The sequence below is a fragment of the Nipponia nippon genome, unplaced genomic scaffold, assembly GCF_047370975.1.
Source record: "Nipponia nippon isolate SJK-2023a ecotype South Korea unplaced genomic scaffold, ASM4737097v1 scaffold_24, whole genome shotgun sequence".
In the NCBI taxonomy this organism is placed as follows: Eukaryota; Metazoa; Chordata; class Aves; order Pelecaniformes; family Threskiornithidae; genus Nipponia; species Nipponia nippon.
In genome coordinates, this window is record NW_028262341.1 from 6,258,544 (window position 1) to 6,279,731 (window position 21,188).

Here is a 21,188-nt window from a genome sequence, read left to right on the forward strand (position 1 = left end):
GAAAGCAAGACTTTCAAAATGAAGTTTATATATTTATGTATGTGTATACAGAAACTAGAAGGCATGGGTGCTGAATGTTGAAGACAAACGAATGGGGAAGATTTTAATACACGCTACTGCCATGGCAGGATTTGTGAAGCTCTGGCCTAATTAAGTACCAAATAAATCTGGAGGAACCTCTCTTTTTCCTCCCCCAACAGCACCCTTATGAGTACTAACGGATGCTCATCACCTGCTGCATTTTCCTCACTCCTTTTGCAAATATGTGCCTTACATGAGACAAAAAACTGTTTTATTACAGTGGAACAAAATGAAACCACATGATGGTTTATTATCACCAGAGCAGCTCCAAAACCTCAGTGCAGGACAAGGTCTAACAGGCTTTGAAGGCAAGAAAGCTGGAACAGAAGCCAAAAAAACAGCCAGAATGTGATTTTTTTCCCCCAAAGACAGCAGCTATGGTATTATAACCAGAGAAGAGGAGGAAACAATAGAAACCAAATACAGGAAAAAAGTGGAAGCAAAGATCTTGCATTAATATTCTTCTGCAGCATGAGTACCTGAAGACAAGACTTTAAAGTGCCTAGCTCAGGTCATTTAACAAGATTTGATCTTTAATGGGAAAATTCTTGTGTATTAGGAAGCATCCCATTTACCTGAAAATCTTTTTTTACCATTTTAATCACAGAGTTGAGAGAACTCTTGCACAGATATTTCTGAAATGTTTCCTACTCCAGCCCGAGAGGTGATCCCAGGAGGCAGTAGGACATTTTACTAACAGTAGGAATTGTATTTCTGCTTTACTTACTGAAATGGGTAACACTAGGCTGTATGCTAGGCTTTTGCAGAACTCTTAAATAACAGGATTTTCAGGAAGGATGGTGATGGACTGCCTTCTACACTGGGGTGAGTCCAGTTGTATGAAACATGACAAAAGGAGGCTGCATAAGAGAGTAGATGAGGGTAACAACATCGAGATCATGACAGTGGCGAAGCAGCTGTGACTGGGGGAGAAGACACAAGAGCAAAACTGGTGGTGGAGGCAAATTTGTAACAAACCTTAAACCTGACAACATGCATCTGAAATTCAGTTTAGCAGGTCCTGCTAGGAGCACTGGGAAGCATGGACAATGAAGACTGAGCAGTGGGTCAAGGGAGTTATTTTATTTGCTGTGTCCTGAGTTCAGTGAGAAAGAGACAACTTAAGAGAAAACAAGAGGGGAAGAGATAAAATCATAGAATCACAGAATCATAGAATCGTTTAGGTTGGAAAAGACCCTTAAGACCAGCAAGTCCAACTGCTAATGTAGCACTGCCAAGTCCACCACTAAACCATGTCCCTAAGCACCACATCTACACAGCTTTTAAATACCTCCAGGGATGGGGACTCAACCACTTCCCTGGGCAGCCTCTTCCAGTGCTTGACAACCCTTTCAGTGGAGAAATTTTTCCTAGTATCAGATCTAAACCTCCTCTGGTGCAATTTGAGGCCATTTCCTCTTGTCCTATCACTTGTTACTCCCTTTCAGGTAGTTGTAGAGAGTGATAAGGTCTCCCCTTGGCCTCCTCTTCTCCAGGCTACTAAACAACCCCAGTTCCCTCAGCCGATCCTCGTAAGACTTGTGCTCCAGACCCTTCACCAGCTTCGTTGCCCTTCTCTGGACACGTTCCAGCACCTCAATGTCCTTCTTGTAGCGAGGGGCCCAAAACTGAACACAGTACTCGAGGTGAGGCCTCACCAGTGCCGAGTACATGGGGACAATCACTTCCCTGGTCCTGCTGGCCACACTATTCCTGATACAAGCCAGGATGCCATTGGCCCTTTTGGCCACCTGAGCACACTGCTGGCTCATATTCAGCCGGCTGTCAACCAACTCCCCTAGGTCTTTTTCCGCCAGGCAGCTCTCCAGCCACTCTTACCCAAGCCTGTAGCGTTGCATGGGGTTGTTGTGACCCAAGTGCAGGACGTGTCACTTAAACAACTGATGCTTTGGCCTTGAAAGTTTGAATGAAGGACATATTTCTTTCCTCCCTTCTTCTATGGGCTCTGTATGGATTTTATTTGCATATTTTGCCACATTAAAACAACAACACCCAGGAGGATTTGATCAGCTGTGTAGGTGGCAGAGAGGGTTCATGGTCACCAACACTTGGCGTAGCTCTATGGAAACACAGAGCATTGAATCTGCAAAGGTTCAACACTAAAATAATGTAAATGCATTATTGGTGAGTGATGTTATTTTATTCAGCAACTGTATTCATATGCATTCAGAAACAGTCACATTGTATTTTTCCTTACTTATGACCTTGGCAGGGATTAAACCAAGAGCCTTTGGATGTAAAAATGCCAGCCCGTTCCACTTACATCACAGGAATAATTGGGGAAATAAAAAGCCTATATTATCTTTTAAGGGCACTTTCTGAGATGGGGGCAAGATATATACTCTGGCAGTAGGTAGCAGCTGCTTTTGAGACAGAAAGAGAGGCCAGGTATCACAATAGCTAAGTCTGGTCATTCGTGGAGTCACAGATATAAATAGCATAGCCAAGGTTATTATTTGGCACATGCCTTCAGAAAGCAATATGGCAAAGTGACTTAAGGTTGCATTTTTCATATTACAGATCTCAGTCTTATTCCCAGATCTATTTGAGGTGATTGTGTAATTTCTTGTGCCTATTTTATTTCTGAAGTGGGCCAGTGATGGAAGTGTTCCCAATATTGCTTATGAAGCCCTAGTAATAAAGAAGTGTGTACACAGTCAGCAGCAGAAAGGAAGAGCAGAAGTCTTACATATCGCAGTTAAATACACATCGTATTAAATTAGAGAGTAGTCCCACCTCCAAAACTCATGACAATTTATCAGGAAAGCAGGCAATCTCGACAGACCTGCTAAACGAATAAGTATTACATGAAATGTGCAATATCTGGCATATCTAATAGCCAAATAAAAGATGTAAAACAAAAATGCATTTGGCAGACTGAGACAATATTTAAACTGTCACCATCAGTGCAAAGGGGATGAAGGGCTGGCTTGGGAGGAGGTGGTGATACCCGTGCTTTGCTACAGCACAACTGCTGAGATTAGGTTTAAAATTACAAGTTTTAGCTAATGCAGGACTGACACTGTCTAGCCAGGTTTTTTACATTTCATATTTTGGCTCCTCCCTGGGGCCCCTGTTCTCCCCAGCTCCCACCGCAATTACCATCCAAGACAACTTCAGATCCTGTCCCACTTTTCCCACTTCAGACACGAGCTGGGCTTTCCCTGGTGATGGTGGTCAGGAAATAAAATTCAGAGCTATGCTATATATATGTGGGAAGGGAGGGAGCTTGGACCCTAACCTCCCCTGGGGCAGCAAGAGGGAGTTACTTTTCACCTTTATATCCAGCTTTATTGCACACAAGAGAAAAAACGAAGCAACTCCAAGCCATAGAATAGTTTTCCCAGCTAAGCATTCAACTAACACAGCTCCTGACCAATACACTAGAGCTACTTCTGAATTGAAAGAAACCCAAACCCACTCTCTCCTCCTGTCTCCAACCACCTCTGCTCAGTGAGGAACAAGCTGACCCTGAAAATCAAAACCCTCTTTCCACCTTCTTGGCCACAGGACCTGCCTCCAAGCCCTCATTTATAATATTTCCACAGGCAAGCAATGGCCTGAAACCATGGAGTGAAGTTGTCAGCGCCCACAGCTCTTCTTCGCAGAGGTGCCAGTAGTCTCAGCTGCATTAATGCCTCGCTGACCTAATACTATATTTCAGTTTTGGCAAATGTAGATCTATGCAGGAGGTCTTCAGAGCGCAGCCATGTCAGGACCTCACAGATGTTACAAGAATTATATGAACATTTTTAAAAGGTTCACGTTGCACGTGAAATTTCTTATATTTGCATTTGAACTGCAAGTCCAGCACGGTGAGTTTGGATGCAGATCCATGCAAAAATAAACAAAGCAAGCAGCAAATGTTACCCGCATTGTTCAATCTACAATGACTCCACGCAGCAAAGATTCAGCGTTTTTGCATGGTGAGTATTTTCTGCTGCAAGGTTACTGTATTCAAATGTCCTCTGTATTTCTTCAGCTTCTTATTAGGAAATTCAAGGCACTTTGTAACATGAAGGGGTTTGCTATTTATAAAGTAAAACCCAGATCTCAGACTAAATTAATTAAGTCTCAAAAGTTATTATAGCATCATCTCCCTGGTTAAAGTATCTGCTTGTCAGCCAGGGTAAGACAACTTTGTCAGGCTGTTGTTCCAGTCTGGATTTTCCCGTTATTACTTCTGCTGGAGTCTGGCATGTCCTGTCATCACCACCCAACCATCTTCTGGTAAAGTGCAGGAAAGGAGATCAAAAAGAAGAAAAATTCAGAAAAAAATCAGTTTCTCAGTGGCTCTTAATTATCACCTCCAGCAAAAGCTTGGGGGTTGGTATTTTAAATGACTGGCTGGGTTTTTTTTTAGTGGCCAGTTGCTCCCTGTTTTGCTGGAGAGTTAAATAGTTAAAAGCCTTCCTTCAAAACAGATCTTGCCCCTGAATATCTGCAATATCCTTATCGTTCATACTGTTTCCAAATTGACAGACGCAGTAGGAGTCACCTAAGCTAATTATTTTATCATTAAGACAAGAATGTAAATAAACACAAATATGACATTTGTCTTTTTTAGTCCGGGGACAAGAACATTGCTGACTCACCAAGAGGAAAGGGGTGCAGGAGAAGAGAATAGGAGGAAGGAGGGAAATGAATCAAAGGAAGTTTTACTTTAGAAAAAAATAACTGATTTCCCTTTTAGCTCTCTGACAGACTTTTGGATTTTTGCTTTTTTGGTATTTTTTCCCCTTTCCATATAACTTGCAGGGTTTCAGGCGAAGGAAGCCTGAATTTGAAGGAGCATCTTCTGGCAAACAGCTTGGAAATCCTGCATGGGGAAACCCATCAGACCGGAGGTGTAATAACAGTTCCTCAGACCAGTCCTGTCTATGCGGTTGTACCACGGCTATTGACAAACACCTGTGTGCAGTTCACATGAAAATCTCCATGCCCTGATGCTCCAAGCACGGTATCTGCCAGCCTCTGCGGGTGGACTTACATATTCTCATTTAAATAACAACTACAGCAGTTTGGCCAAAGAGACTCCAATTGGTAAAAATACCCAAAGACTGGGGCAGTTGCATTTCTGTACAATACTACTGCTACCTACCCCTACATTTTACATTCACCTTTTTTATGTCTCCTCATACTTTTTTCTTTCCAGACATTTTAATCTCAAGGATCGAGATTCTGCCCACAACATATTTCTACCTAATGTAACGAACATCACCAAAGACGGCCTTTTGTGTGATCAAATTAAGGGAACAAAAGAGCATTTCTAAAACAAACCATCAGGTTGTATCTTCGCAGCTGTCTTCCCTACCAATCATGCTTCTGGCAATTAATAGATTAATTGTGGGGACAAGTAAATAAGAATGAATACAATACTTTTACAAAAAGAATTATCTTTGCAAGACACAAAGAGAGATCATGCCAGCTGTTTAATTTATTACATGCATTTTTCTAAACACTAAAAACAATTTCTTTTGAAACGAATGCATCTGAAACATTCAAAAACTCCTAATGGAAGTCATGCAGAAGTGTTATTTTTCTATTTCCTAAAGTACTTAAAGACTATTTTATTTTCCAGTTCTTTCAATCTGTTTATATGTTGTAATGAGAAACAGACTTTTTTTTTTAACCATGCTATTGCAAGAAAAATAGCATTTTGGCCAAGAAAAATGCAGATTTCCCCACCACAGGAAACAATGAATCTAACAAACTTCAACACATTTAAGTAAAACAACAACTTAGTATTTTCATTAACAGCTATGGTTTCAGAACAAAGCTAGGCTGTAAAGTCTCTGTTACAGAGTTTATATCTCTTACACGAGTTAAACTAAATAGAAAGGCTTTGCCCTGTATTTTTCTTCCTGACGTCTTTGTCTCTACTTATTACATACACTCAAGAGCAGTTATTTAAGTGAAAGAAAGATTTAACAGGCTCAGAGCTATTTGATTTTTCCTAATAAAGAGAGCAAAGTGCTCAGTGCTTTAAGTAAACCGATACACTATTTATTTAATGTACAAAGATTTGCTGAAGTGCCTTAATACATCGCGCACTATAATTAATTGTATTTGAAGTAACTGCCATTAGCTTATAAAATAATGATCCAAATGGATGACAAACACAATCTGAAATCCAGATTCGCGTTTTACGTTGGTTCTTGTTTCAATAATTCGAAAAGTTGAAGGTTGAGCTATTTCAGCCTTAATCCTGCTTCTCAGTTTTCCCATCCAGTCCCACATCCGTTATTTTTGTTTCACAATAACATAGGCTAGGAAATGATCTTTAATCCTGATGAGTTGCTAAATAACCTCAGGACTTGCTCGTTTTACCTCTGGCTTGAACCCTGCGACTCCCTCGCACTGACCATTTTATTAAAGCAGGCTCTTTTCCACTCAGATTAGCGAGGGCGTTGGCATTGCAGCAGCAGTGCATTGCCACCACCGAAGATCATTAGACATTATATCGCTAGCAATTTTCTTCTAACGCAGTGTCATTTTTTAACAACTCAAAACATCCAACTACATAACAGACAGCTTGGCTGTATTTTAAATTAGCACAAATGCTAAAGCCAGGAAATGTAATTCTCAGGATATCAGAACAAAAGGTTCAGAGAAAAAAGAATTCTTATATACCATAAGATTATCAGGACTAGACTGTCACACCGTGACCTTGCTGGCGTCTAGCTAATCTGACAATATTTGGCAGAGCATTGTTTCAAATCAATAACTAATTAACAAAGTACAAAAGAAGTTGTACTGTTTTTGAGGCTCCTTGTTAAAAATGGCTTTTGGTTGCACATGGGCAGAAAGGTCGCTTTTATGACATCTTCACGAGTCTTTCAACACCTTGCCACTGTCAGATTAAATTACTTTTAGCAATTAATTGTCATAAGTTAAAACAGAAGCACATTTGTTACAGCAGGTTGTCATAATGACATGGTGAGCAGTTGTTTTGATATGAATTTCTTCCACTGACCCTCTCTCATATCTTAATTTTTTTGGTTGACCTAACTGGAAAATTGGGAGCAATCTTCTAACTCAGGCAGCACAGCCCAAACATTGGGGGTCTTATTGAGATTATAGACTGAACAATAACAGAACAGAAATTCCAGAGATAACTGAGGATCTTGAGAATAATATATATATTCTATAGAATATATAACCTATGATGTCTGGGCTGGTGGGTGGGATAAGAAAAATAAACCCTCCAAAGAACACATGGAGGTAGCTTTTCTTACTCTTAAAAATGGTCCTTGATGCCATTTTAATCTTTTTTTAGCCAAGACCATTTGTTTGACGTGTTTTAAAACAAGGATTAAATGGATTCAACGTCTGCAACCTGCACTCATTCAAACCATTACTTAGTTTTGGAGGCTTGGACCTTATTGTGCTGTACTTAAAAATAATTCTACCTTTTAATTTCCCTTTGTTAAACTTCTCTGTATCATGATGCACGCATATTGTCTGTCTTACAGATTACTCTTCCAATGTTTCTTATCAAAGTTTTTATGAGTTTATTATAAAACTTTACATCAGGATGAAAATAGGCAAAAACCCTAACAAACCCTAGCAATTTATTTGACAAATGCTAAATCCCATTTCAGCTGTTTGCTGGGCTTTGCCATGACACCCCATTACCAGAGCTTCCCTGAAAAAAAATCCAGTTTGCTCATCAATGATGGTGCAAACCCCTTAAAATTTATCCGGAGAAGACAGAAGCATTACTGATTGAGCACCTCCTCCTGCTTAAAATTTCACGCTGGAGCAGGGGAAGAGTGTGAGGAGGAAGGAGCAGCACAGACAATGTGTTGTGAACTGACTGCAACCCCCATTCCCCATCCCCCTGTGCCACTCGGAGAGAGGAATAGAGAAATTGGACTGAAGTTGAACCCAGGAAGAAGGGAGGGGTTGGGGGAAAGTGCTTTAAGATTTTTGTTATTTCTCATTATCCTGCTCTGTTGTTAATTGGCAATAAATTAAATTAATTTCAATGAGTCAAGTCTGTTTTGCCTGTGATGGTAATTGCTGGATGATCTCCCTGTCCTTATCTCAACCCACGAGCCTTTTGTCATATTTTCTGTCCCCTGTCCAGTTGAGGAGGAGTGTGATTGAGTGGCTGGGTGGGCACCTGACAGCCAGCCAAGGTCAACTAACCACATCCCCATATTGCCATGAAATGTCCCGGTGCTTGGTGACAGGGAATGAAGTGTGGATAAATAGGAAAAGAGAAGCAGGACTGACTCAATCCTGTACTGAAGAAGAACAAGATTGTGCAGAAGAACAGACCTGGGCAACTGCAGGATCTGTCCTTAATGATGGCAGCAGAAAAGCTGTAATCCCAAGAATGGTCTGGGTAAGTTGTCTCTGGTCTAGGATGTCATATAGGAGCTGATTAACCAGATCTTCAGGCTAACTGAGACTTTGGAAGAGCTCTGATAGCTCTTATGGTTAACAACAGTTGAACACTGTTTAACAATCCATGTTTAACATATTCTGCTATTTTTGTAGTTTAGCTCTGTTAGTGCAAATGTTTCTGTACTAACATATTTTAAATCTTAAATCTTGTTTAGTAATAAAGCTGACAATGAGCGGTAAGAACTGATAGTTGCCAGGTACCAGATGTCCTGGAAATCCTTCAAACTGTGATCACAATCACTGTGCCCAATATCCCAGTACAACACCAGAATACCCAAAACTGCCTCTCCACCAAGCAGCACGGATTAGTTTTGGAGGTGGCAATGCAGGTGTTTGCATGAGCAGACTTCTTCCAATGAACAGCATTCACAGAAAACTGGACAGGAATATCTTAAATAATTTGTAACCCTTTTTGAACATGGACATAGGTTTAAGAGACGAAGAGAAATTGGGGGCCTGCCCAAGGGCTCCAAGGCAACCTGTAGTTAATGCACTGGCCTGCAGCTGAGGTATAGATTCAGGTCTCACTTTGAAATTAAAAGTGTAGACAAAATCTTCTAAGAAGTGGTTGTTCACAGGCTTAATTAAACTGCTGTTCACTAATGCTTTAATAAAGTTGCAGCCTTTTTAATTCTGCCACGTCTACCCTCTTCTAAACACACACTTGGCAAATAATCGATTTGAATCTCACAGGGTATTTTTTCTCTTCCCAAAACTCAAGAACTGCTTTGTAGTTTAAAATGAAAGTTTGTGGACTCAAATTAACAATGTAGACAAAATCCTTTTTGCTGAAGAAATAACATGAGAGGGAGTAGGAAGGACATGGACAGTACTTGTATCCTTACTATTATTCAAAAATGGGCACGCCAATAACATCTGGAGAACATCTGTGAAAAAAATCCTGCTGCTGTACTGCTCTAAGGTCCTTCAGCATATTTAAGCAGATGATCTGGCTTGGGGAATTTCCTGATCTCAGAAGAAATCATGAACGTTCTGCTCAACACACCCATGTTAAAAATGCCAAGAAACACCACTGCCTGTCTGGAGGGGCTTATATCTTTCAAGGTGCATTTCTGTAGCAGTAGTTTGCAAGACCACATGGTATTAACCACGCCAATAGCTAGGTAGGCTTCCTGGTCTCAGTCACCTGAGCCTGCTCTTTGTAAGTGGATGACCAACCGCAACCTCAGTAGTACCAAATGTTCTGAGACAGGGAAATTTGCCTCTCTCCACAATGCCCACAAAGCCTATCCATAACTTAGATACTTCTTTGGGGGCTGAGGTGGAACTTAGTAATGTAGAACCACTGAACAACATCAGCTGGAGAGCACCTCTGCAGGTCATCTAGTCCAACACCATGCTCAGAGCAGTGTCAGCCAGGACTGGTCACAAGTGCTGTGCCTGATACTTTCAATCAAAAGCAAAAACAGCGAGGTCTGTAGTTCCAGTGTCACAGAAGAGTAAAAATGTGCATTGTGGAAGTTCCCCAAACCTAGAACCACATGCATTTGAGACAGAGTGACTTCGAACACTCTCTAGAGAGGTTCTGCAGATGACTACCACTGTGGACACGAAATAATTTACAATATTTCCATGTCATAACCTTTTCTTTCCCACTTTTGTATGCCCTGTGGACCCCCAGCACAACTGAGGCGGTGGTCATCTTTTGCAACTGCAGTCTGTTTTTGCTGAGTCTAGGAGACCTGAATTTTGCCTGGTCACTTTACCTTTGGGGAGAAATAGGTGTTACTTCATAGCATTGTTAGAAAATCATGTCATGGTTATTTACCACAATTGTAACAGAATAACAACAGTATCTGAACTTGCACTCCAGTGATGATACTGTCTGATGCCCATCAGGATAAAAATACATTTAAATATTAGCCAAACTCTATCAGTCAGCTCGGGTAGTTCAAAACAGAAAGGGAAAGGAAACGGTAAAAGAACATAATGAACAAACAGCCAACAGCAGCAGAAAGGTATTTAACACAAGTGGACTCCATGATCAAATCAGATGATGTTATTTTAAGATCTAGCACAGCAATAACTCATTTGACCACTAGGGCAAAGCAGTCAGAGCCTTAAACAGCATGCAGTATCTGGAAGCTTGACATATTTCAATGAGGAGGATTTCATACACGGCCAAGGTCTTCACTGGTAGGTGATTTAAAAATAAGCAACAGCCATTAAACACAAGCCTACCCTTTTTTGGCAGCCAGTGCAAAGGACAGACGATGAATAACATGAACCTGTCATCAAATGTGTTTGTTCATTTTTCAAACAACAGGAAAAGTGGAGTACCCAGAGGCTCAGAGAGGTATACTGCAAGGTGGAATGTGTGAGGGCAGCGACTTATCAAAGGATAAGACCACAAAGTTAATTGCAGATCCCAGAAATCTTTCAAAACTACTTAGGCAGCCTAAGCTTTGCTAAATTTCTTCATTACTTAATTTGCTAACTTCAAAAGAATTCCTCAGCAAACCAGATCCCTAAAAGAAAGAAATATCTGTCTTCTTAACATCTACATGCAATTAAGGCTTCTGTTTTCCCAGGTTAAGAACAGAGTGGCTGTGACACAATTAAGTGATAATGTCAATTGCGCACTTTTCTAGGATATAGGCTGAACTTGCAAGACCCATGAAATCTGATTATTCAGTTACACAGCAGGTGGAAAAGATAGGAGATAAGAATGAAAAACCATCCTCGAAGGAAACACCAGTCCGAAAGAACAAACACATTGCCAATGCTTATGAAGTACCAGGCGTGTTGTCTGAAGTAACTACATTTTAAATTTCTTGCTGTACTAGATGACTGGATGTACTGATTAAATCTTTGCTTTTGGTAAAAAGGAAACTTTCCAGTCTTATATATCCTATGCCTGCACACATTATCTCAGAGATCACCTCTCACAGAGTCTGCAGGACACTGAACATGCAAGAGTATGTGTAGGTTTTGTGTTCTTTAGTGTAGGTAGTGCCTGTGTGTGCAAACATGCACATGCACTTCTGTGTGTGTAAGGGGGAACTGCCCTGTGTAATTCACACTGCATTACAGGTATAAGGACTGACTCAAATTTGAGTGATACTAGACAATGTGTAAGTTGCAAAGTAAGTCTTTTGGGACAGAGGAACTCTTCCACTCACTCCCTAATTCAATAAGGACATGACAAAACCAGATGTAATATTTTTGCTGTTTTTTTCGGAGGTGTAGAGGCTTAGCAACCAGTAGCAGTATTTTATTAAAGAACTAAAAAACTGACACTTGGCTGGATGCATGGCAATTTATTTCAGCACATCCTGATGGTGAACTAAGGATCCCTCCTGCTATACAATCTAACATCAGAATAGCAACTGGAGCCCGTGTGACCCTGGTGTGCAATCCCCATTAATTACTCACACTGCTTGCTAGAAATAGAAGCATGATTGCGTTTGTCAAATCTACTAACCCACGGATGTCCCCTCCTTTCTGAAGAACCTATTCAATATAGTTGTGATACTTTTCTCGCTCCACATTTTGCTAGAAGTACCTAGAAGCTCCCAAACTGTTAAGCTTAAGAGCCCAGAGAAATGTAACGCTCCTCAACACACACAACTCTTGGTAACTCTAAATGCAACTCAGTCTTACTTTATTCAGTAGTTTCTCTCCAAGCAGTGCCATCTATTGGGAAAACTAACTAAAATTCAAGTATTACTTGATAATAAAGAAATATACCTCATTGTGTATGAACAAATTCACTCTTGCCAAGTACTGATCAAAAAATACAGAGAAAGAGAAGGAGAATCAACTGTTAAATAACAAAGTGTAGAAGAGCGTGGCTGAACAGCATGCAGCCCATTCAGGGGAGAAAACTTGCTACTGACACCACTGACCACAAAAGACAAAAAGCATTTTTGATCAGTTTAGCATCCCTTTTAGCATCCTTTCCTTGCAAGGATTTTAAAATGTAACAAATGAAAGGAGTATAATAATTTTTCAAATTGTCAGCCACCTGTGAATCGCAGAGTAGGAACTGACATTTTTTCTGGGCACCTTATTCCACATTCCTCCATGCCACCGTTTCCTCCACTACTTCTAGCCCCTTTGGCAGCCGTCAATGCTGCAGGCAGCCAAGCAGACTACGTAGGAACTACCAGATTTATCTTAATCCCGAAAGCTAGATTTTTTTATTCTGTATTTTTTTTCCTGAATTTTCACTTTGTTTTCTGTAGCAGATGAGGTGAAAACAACATCCTTGAATGTACTGTGCATCCTGTGCCCCGGTTCCCTGTCTGCTGACTCCACAAATACTTTTTTCCTGACCTCTGTGCACTGCGGTACAGTCTTCATATCCCCCTACCCAAAAGCCACAAATATTTCTAGGAGTGGGGTTGGGTAGGAGGTCCCCACAGAAAAGGTTTATTTTGCAACAGCACCATTCATCTTAAGATGACTACATGTACTTATCTCAGAAATTAATTTTCATCATCTCTCACTATATCAAGTCTCTTACGGCTGACCGGTCCTCAAGAAAAAAACATGTAAAGAACCTCCAAGTTTTGCAAAAAGGTGTATGTTGCCACTTCAGCCCCTGCTAAATTTTTTCTACCAGTTTTCCCAAACACACTGAAATCTAGCATCAAAATGCGCAACTGCGTGCAGTAGGTAAGAGGATATTATCCTTGTTTTGGATATCAGCTAAAAGGCTATTATCCTTTTATTCTGTAAGAGAAATGATAAAGGATACGTGCAGGGAGCAATCTGTACTGGCAGGAGGATGGACCAGATGACCTATGAGGGCTTTTCAGTCCTTAACTGTGATCAATTTTAATCCTTGAACTACAATCAAAGACAGGCAGTATCTGAGTACAAGAAGTTTGAATAATTTTATTCACCTTTGCCTTCAACAAGTAGGTCCGCTTTCTGCTGAGCTAGTTTTCTTCACCATTAGCTCACTAACTGGCCAGGTTTACCAAGCCTGAATCCCATCTGAAAGGAAGGAGGACTCATCTGACCTGTGAGAGACCGTCTTTTTTCGCACAACGGGAGCACCGCACAGCTTGTGGTGGGAGGAGAGATGCAAGCTGGTTCTTTCTTTTGGAAACTCACACGGCTTGCCTCACGTTTTAGGAGCCGGATCTAACAATGCACATTTTGTCAGCATCATGTAATGCATGTTTGAAAGACACCAAAGCTAGATGGCCCTGATTTATTCCTTTTCTTTGATTAAACCATACTTGTGAAACACAGAACAAAGAGAGGGTAGGGCAGAACGAAGAGCCAGTGGTGCTCTTGAAGAGATGCAGAATCTTCCTTCAGTGACTATCTGCATCTTTGATTTCTTACTTCCTCAAGAAAAAGAAGACAAATATAACTTTTCTAGACTCACAGATGCAAAACATACCATAAGGAGCCTTTACAATCTCAGGATTTTTTAAAATACCTAATTTAACTGCACAAGCTAAATAGCCTATGCATAAATTATTGAATACTACTATAGTTTAAATTTTATATAGTTTAGCTATTTAATATAAGATGCCTGTCCATTGTAGTATCTATAGAATGAAATATGACATATACATATTTTTCCTGTTATACAGAAATTACTCTAGGAACTTCAAGCTTATCTGACCCTTTAGGTACGATGTGGAGGCCTAACTTGTAGGTGCTCAGTGCCATTTTAGATGCTTTAGAGTCTTCTGCTTGGCATCCAGCTGCTGGGCCAGGGTGGAGCAGGTCTCTGCTGGTGCAGGTCCTACAAGCCATCGGCCAGATCTCTCCAGGGCAACCAGAATGTCACTACATGTTTATGTCCCAGCACCTGAATCGAGTTTTCCATTGCCTGCATGATTTTGCTGTGGCTTAGAAGTGAGAAAGATTTCACAGGAAAAGAAGGAAGTAATGGGCTTTGAAAGGTAAATAAGACAAAGTAAAACCATGTGTTATTTCAGATGTATAAGTAAAGTAACTCTGGAAGTTGTAAGAGGTGGGAAAAAAAAAGTATTGCAATATAAACGTTGGACTGAGACTTTGGAGGTTTGAATCCTGATGCCCAGGTCTGCCGTGGACTTTCTCTGTGCTGGAGCACGTCCCTTACCTCTTGGGAGCTGTCTGCCTAGTGCTTGTGTCATAGTTTAACCCCAGCCAGCAACTAAGCCCCATACAACCGCTCACTCACTCCCGCCTGGTGGGATGGTGGAGAGAATCGGAAGGGTAAAAGTGAGAAAACTCATAGGCTGAGATAAAGACAGTTTAATAGGGAAAGCAAAAACCATGCACGCAAGCAAAGCAAAAGAAGGAATTCATTCACTACTTCCCATCAGCAGGCAGGCGTTCAGCCATCTCTAGGAAAGCAGGGCTCCATCACGTAGAACGGTTACTTGGGAGGACAAATGCCTCACTCCAAATGTCCCCCTCTTCCTTCTTCTTCCCCCAGCTTTACATGCTGAGAATGACGTCATATGGTATGGGATATCCCTTTGGTCATTTGGGGTCAGCTGTCCCAGCTCTGTCCCCTCCCACTTCCTTGTGCACCCCCAGCCTACTTACTGGTGGGGTGGGGTGAGAAGCAGAAAAGGCCTTGACTCGGTGTAAGCACTGCTCAGCAGTAACGAAAACATCCCTGTACTATCAACACTGTTTCCAGCGCAAATCCAAAACACAGCCCCATACTAGCTACTATGAAGAAAATTAACTCTACCCCAGCCAAAACCATCACAGCTTGTCATTTTGTCTCTTCTGGTGGAATAAAGGGCTTATTAGCTTGGTCTCAGCAGCACGCTAATGCAGTCACACAGGCTCTGGAGGAGAGCAGGCGCGTACCTTGCCAAGTCACAGGGTAGGCAGAGGGAGCCTGCATCTGCGCAGGGACAGCCATGGGGCCAGACCCGTGCAGCTGGCGGGACCACAGCTACGCTGGGAAACGGCTCCATCTCCAACGTGAAATAAATCTGCTGCACTGAAAGGTCACCCTGCACAAGCGGACACTCTGTGGTGACCTTCAGTCAGGCGATGCCTCGTGTCAGCCGTACCGAACAATAAGCAGAAATGGCACAACTGTGCTTGCACGCTTGCCAGGATTTCCTGCCCACCAGCAGTCACTGCGTACTTAACCGTATATTAATAAACCTGCCTTTTACCACTTTCTCCTAAATACTGGCACAAATTATCCTCATGCATCCTTTTTTAGTAAAACAAATTAATTAGTTGCACATGATCTTTTTCTATTTAATCTCTTGCAGAAAATGGGAAAAATTATTTATGAAAAGTATGTTACACCCAAAATTAATTTAATTTCATTGATATGCTCTTAGTATAAATAGCGCTGTTATAGATTGTGCTACAATAAAAATAATAATTGCAGTAAGAATTATTATAGCAGCTAAGCTAGGTGGAAAAAAAGGACAAAATTCCTAGCATACAGGCCTAGGAAAGGCTTATTCCTTTTGCCCACAAAACGTGACCCCATCAGTTGGTCTGATAAAAGGTACTACTTCTTCCTACTTCTTCCTTTGTGGCCTCTTTGATATCCTTTGGCTACTGTGGCAACAACACTATTGCAAATTATTATAAAATTATGCGATTTATACTTTTTTCTTTAATAACATTTCAGAATCCATTCAGTATACTTGTTTAAGTGGTGAATGCTATTTAGAAGGGGATAAATACTGATTTACATTTCTAAGTGTCTTTTAACATAGAGAAGACACTGTCAATGTGAAAATCTGTAGGGAGTGGGAGATGGCTTGGAGGATGGAGGGAATAATCATGTCACATGTAAGCCTGTATGATCTGTTTCCATAGAAAAAGGTTAGAGATCAACAAATTCTCAGTTTAGTTCAGTAATAAATGAAGGTTGGCTAAGGTATTAAGTTTCTGGGGGGAAGCACTAGCCAATATGTACAGCAGCAGCCTCTGGTGGTCTAAGAAAAAATGGTAGTATCTATAAGTAAGGACAGAAATATGTTTTTTAAAAGGATGTATGTACATATTTAGCTTTTTGACTCAATCCTCCATTCAACACATTAAAAAACAGATGCTTTTAAAATGATCTGCTGGCAATATGCTTGTTAAAATCTGAACAGTAAGAGTATTAAAATTCATATGCATTCATTAGCATGTTATATAAAAGTAAAATGCTTTTGTTTAATCATTCCATAAAGTATTATAGTCAATGCTGATTATCAAGAAGTTTTTTCCTTGGTTTGCATCGCCAAAAAAGAAACCAAATTTATAAGATTGTTACTGAATTGATGACATTTTCTGTCTTCACTCATGAGTTCAGTTGGCAGATGTTTTCAAGAACAAAAAATTCTGTCTTATTACAAAACATATTAAGCAGGTTTTTCTGCCATAATGTTTGACATTATTTTATTGCCCAGACCAAATCAGTCCCTTTAACAAGCTATAATGTATGCCAGAAAGTACATTATTTCATAGTTAAGGAAACTTCCAGCATGAAACAATAAGTACTTTGATCTTTCAAGCTTAATGCACTACACACTCCCATAGTCATTTTTATTTATACTTATTTTGTACAAAAATATAGAGCAATTAGAGATTTTGTATTTTAAGACTCTGCTTTTACATATTTCACATATTCTTGAATAACTTAGCTATTTGTTTTTTTTTTCCTGTGAAAATAAATATAATACTTAAAGAAATTTACCATGGAAGAGTTCCATTTTTCCAGTTCTTGGAAAATCTAACTGCACAAGTGGGAGCATCATTCAGATGGCTTTAATTTGTTCAAATGGCATTTCCTCATCGGATCACAACAGATCTCAATGACCCTATGAGAACATAACTGGGGATATTTATTCCTACTACTTAACAGTCTGAAACAATTTCTCCAACACATTTGACACAAACAAATTTTCCTTCAATGTTAAGATGCAGTAGATGCCTTCTTGTGAGGATATTTTTCATCTAGTCTCTCTGTCCCAGTTTGCCCTGCTTGGCAAAGATAACTTAAGGTTTACTCAAGTTGTGAAAAATTTTTTGATGAGATCTTACGAAGCATATACCATCCTTAAATATTTCTGTGGAGTGACAATATGTTTTATTTCGAGAGCCCAGACTTTTACTTACACACTTAAGTAAAAGTCATATCTAAATTGCCCTTTGAGATTACCCCAAACCAGCTCCAACACCGTACCCTCCAGCAGCCTGTGGTTGCGGTAAGCCTGGCAGCAAGTCCCAGGGTACAAACGAACGGTGATTCCTGTAGCACACGTAATCCTATGGACCCAAGCACGGGAGGCAAGAAATACATTGCAACTATGGCATTGTACCATTTTGCATCGTGTGATGCCTGGACAGACAGACAACTATGTCTGTGGCCAGGAAGGTGGACCAGAGCACAGTATATTCACAGCTCCTCTTGCAGCCACCAAAGTTTTTACAGACTTAGCAGTTCTGTCCAACAGAGTAAATGGCACCCTACGGGCGGTCCAGGTTTGTTGGACCACCAATATGCAAATAAATTGCAGTAATTTATCCTGCCACACACACCAAAGCAGGGACATTTTTCATTTGTTTCAAAAAACTCTCTGTATTAGAGACTATTAAAGAAAAAACCCAAAGAATTCTTTAAGAATAAAACACCAACCGCATCAGAAAACCCGATTTCAGTTAATTCACCCAGGAAAGGAGACCACCATCCAAACTTTCACTAAAACTTATGCTACTTCCTTCCTTGGCTTGAAGAGATTCAAATAAAGGGAATGTCAACAGTCATATTGAAGCATGGAGCCGTGCAAAAAAGAAAATGGGATGGAGTCATGCATTTCATGTTTCGGGGGTCAAACCTACTGAAGCCAAATTTCATGCCTCATCAAGCAAAAGAGCCACGAGAAGGTGGAACTGCTAAAAAGGTATTAAAAAAAGGTTCACTTTCAACAAGGGGACACTGGACGAGCATGCTGACTGAACGCCCTTCTGGACAATACAGCAACATCGTCCACTGGCTTCTGATGGACCTTGAGATAAGCCTGGTCACCCCTCTTTAGCAGCAGGATCTGGCTGGTGGGCAGAATGCCATCTCTCATAAAAAGCAGCAGACAGAAAAAGCAGTGCCCTGTTGATGATTGTGAATATGTATATACATCCTTTTGTTTCCCATACTCAGTAGCAAGGTATTTCTCAAAAGACACAGTAGAATTTATGGTATTAGGATAAACTCACATCCAGGTTACAAACCCTTTTAACTAGCCAGTACAGCTGTTATTTCTCTAACAAACACTGTTATGCTAAACCACAATTAAAAGGAACTTGTTAAAATTTAAGATGATTCTAACATCCCTTTTGCTGGATTTTTCCCTGTTTCGCACCAGAAAGGCATATACATTTTTACTGTTTTAACTACGCTGTGGTGTTTTCGACATGTTTTACCGTTGAATGAAAATGCTAACTTTCATAATAAAGGCTTTGGAAATTGCATGACTCAGTCTCGAATGTATAATACATAGCATGTATATGAAGCAGAATGTGTCAAAGTGCAAATAATATTGTTTGTGCCCCCTGCAGAATTAGAAATCCTCGGGTAGCACTGTTATAACGATCCCATGCTGGTAGCATTACCAAGTGCAAAGGTTCACTGAGTAAGAAAAGAGCAAGGGACAGAGTTTCCTCATTACACCATTCTCGAACTATTCTAGCTTAAATATTTATTAAGATATTAATAACTCTCCCCCTTTATCTGCCTTCAGAAGTTCAGTTGAAACACAATGGATGGCTGCTCATATGAAAACAATACATTATAGGGTAAATCTGCTACCACACAAGATGAACACCAGTATTTTCCACAATACATTATTAATTCAGCAGGTAATATGTTAAAAAACTATCAGGCTATAACTACTGCCTCCCCAATATAAGACAATATAATACAATAAATGCACGCATGACATGTGAAGCTAATATGTTGCCTAAGCTGCACTAGAAAGTGTTTCTTATGTACACCTCTGTTTATAAAATCATTTTTACAAAGTCTTCCTTAAATCATTCTCTTTCTTGATAGCACCAGTGAGTTCCTCTGGGGTTTATTTGAAGTTCCCCTTTGAAATTAGAAAGGAATGTTTTGTAACTCTTCCAAAACTTCACATTCAATAAGTGACAAAAAATATCAATAGAATAAAGAGCCAGGAACTCTGTATGAACTCTTGAATGCCATCTCGGTAATGTGTTTGTTTTTAAAAAAGCATGCTGTTTTTAGACAATATGGACAGTAAACATATCTATACATCTTTAAAGAAGGGCAAACAAAACCAAAAGAAACTTACTCTAATATACATCTGCATAGTTTCTTTTTCTTTTTGTGGATTTCGATACTTTTCGTAGAAGTCACGTCGCTTCTTTGTTTCCTTCTGGATTTTATCTTTTCTTTCCCTCTTTTCTGCAGGTTCATCTGAGCTATCAGAAGACAGCTGTACTTGGGCTTTTGTCTTCTCCACTTCAATATAGTTCTCATTGGGATTCAGTACTATTACTCCGTAGCCTTCCTGTTTTAGAAGAGACACACACACATGCACAAAAAGAAGAAATATGAAAAGGGAGATTTAATGCTTGAAAATGCTTTGCATTTACTTTAATGCTCTTAAAAACTTCTATATTTATTTCAGTAAGTTCACACAACATAATTTAAAGAAGGGTATTTTAAGAATATTCTGTTTGTTTAATTTCTGTCATTAAAGGGATATGGATGTGTGAATATGTGTCTGTACGTGCACTTATGCTCATACACATCCCTCAGTGTCAGAAAAGTTGCCTGTTTTACCTTTAAAATTAATATGTTGTTTTATTCATAAGCACTTTATATGACTTTTTCAGAAAACAGTAAGAGAACTAAAAGCAAAATATTATTTTAAGAACTCTACATAATGATGAATAAAAAGCTTTATACTCAGCCAGTAAAAACCTTTAAAATAAAAAGGATGGAGGGATTTCATATATATATGTATATATATATATATTAAAGAAAGCATGGGAAAATTATTCACCACAGTTCAAAATAGTAAAACCTTTTGTCTAGCTGACAACAAGCGTACCATGCAGAAGCCAACAGCGGCAGTAACAATGAATCAATACCAAAACTGATTCAGTAGTATTGCTTACAAGTCAAATCTTTTACTGTGGGGATGACTTTTAAGTACATCTTTAAATCTGCTCTAAAACTTCACTGGGATTATGTCCTGTATTCAACAAACCGAGAGAAAATTCGTGACCTGCAGGATGCTTTTGAGCATACCAGCTGCATTTTTGTGCCTCAGAAAATGAGCCGGTTGAAAAATACATGAATTTATGAATGAGAAATAAATCTTGAATAAATCAGCCAATCATTTTATTATGATTTTAAATGATGGCAAATCACACAAGAATTGTAATATTCGTGGAAGATATAATCGCAAACACAGGGAGAAAAGAGAAGCACGTGCATTTGGCAGATGAGTCCTTAAAGTTACCATGGGTTCCCAGTCAAAATCAAGCTGTCCTTTAAAAGTAAATTTTAATAAAGACTTACTTTTTGGAAATGTCTATATTAATTATCTAACTGAACAGCTTTATTCCAGCTTTTCACTTGGTCCTTCATTTTGCACTTGGGCTAGGCATGAGGATCAAAGAGGTCCCCATACCTAGCTGGCCAGAGCAAACCAAGCCCACACCAACAAAAGACACTTTATTTGGGCTTGCTTTAT

The 21,188-nt window shown here is 39.8% G+C and overlaps 1 protein-coding gene across 8 annotated transcripts in view; it reads right to left on the reverse strand.

Annotated features, from left to right (window-relative positions):
* The window catches only part of ARB2A (ARB2 cotranscriptional regulator A), a 265,848-nt gene that overhangs the window by 116,427 nt on the left and 128,233 nt on the right, over window positions 1-21,188 (reverse strand). For all 8 annotated transcript variants that reach the window (XM_087761453.1, XM_087761450.1, XM_087761455.1 and 5 more), the window contains one exon: window positions 19,776-19,994. In XM_087761453.1, the coding sequence (XP_087617579.1) occupies window positions 19,776-19,994 (219 nt within the window). The remainder of the gene's footprint in view (window positions 1-19,775; window positions 19,995-21,188) is intronic.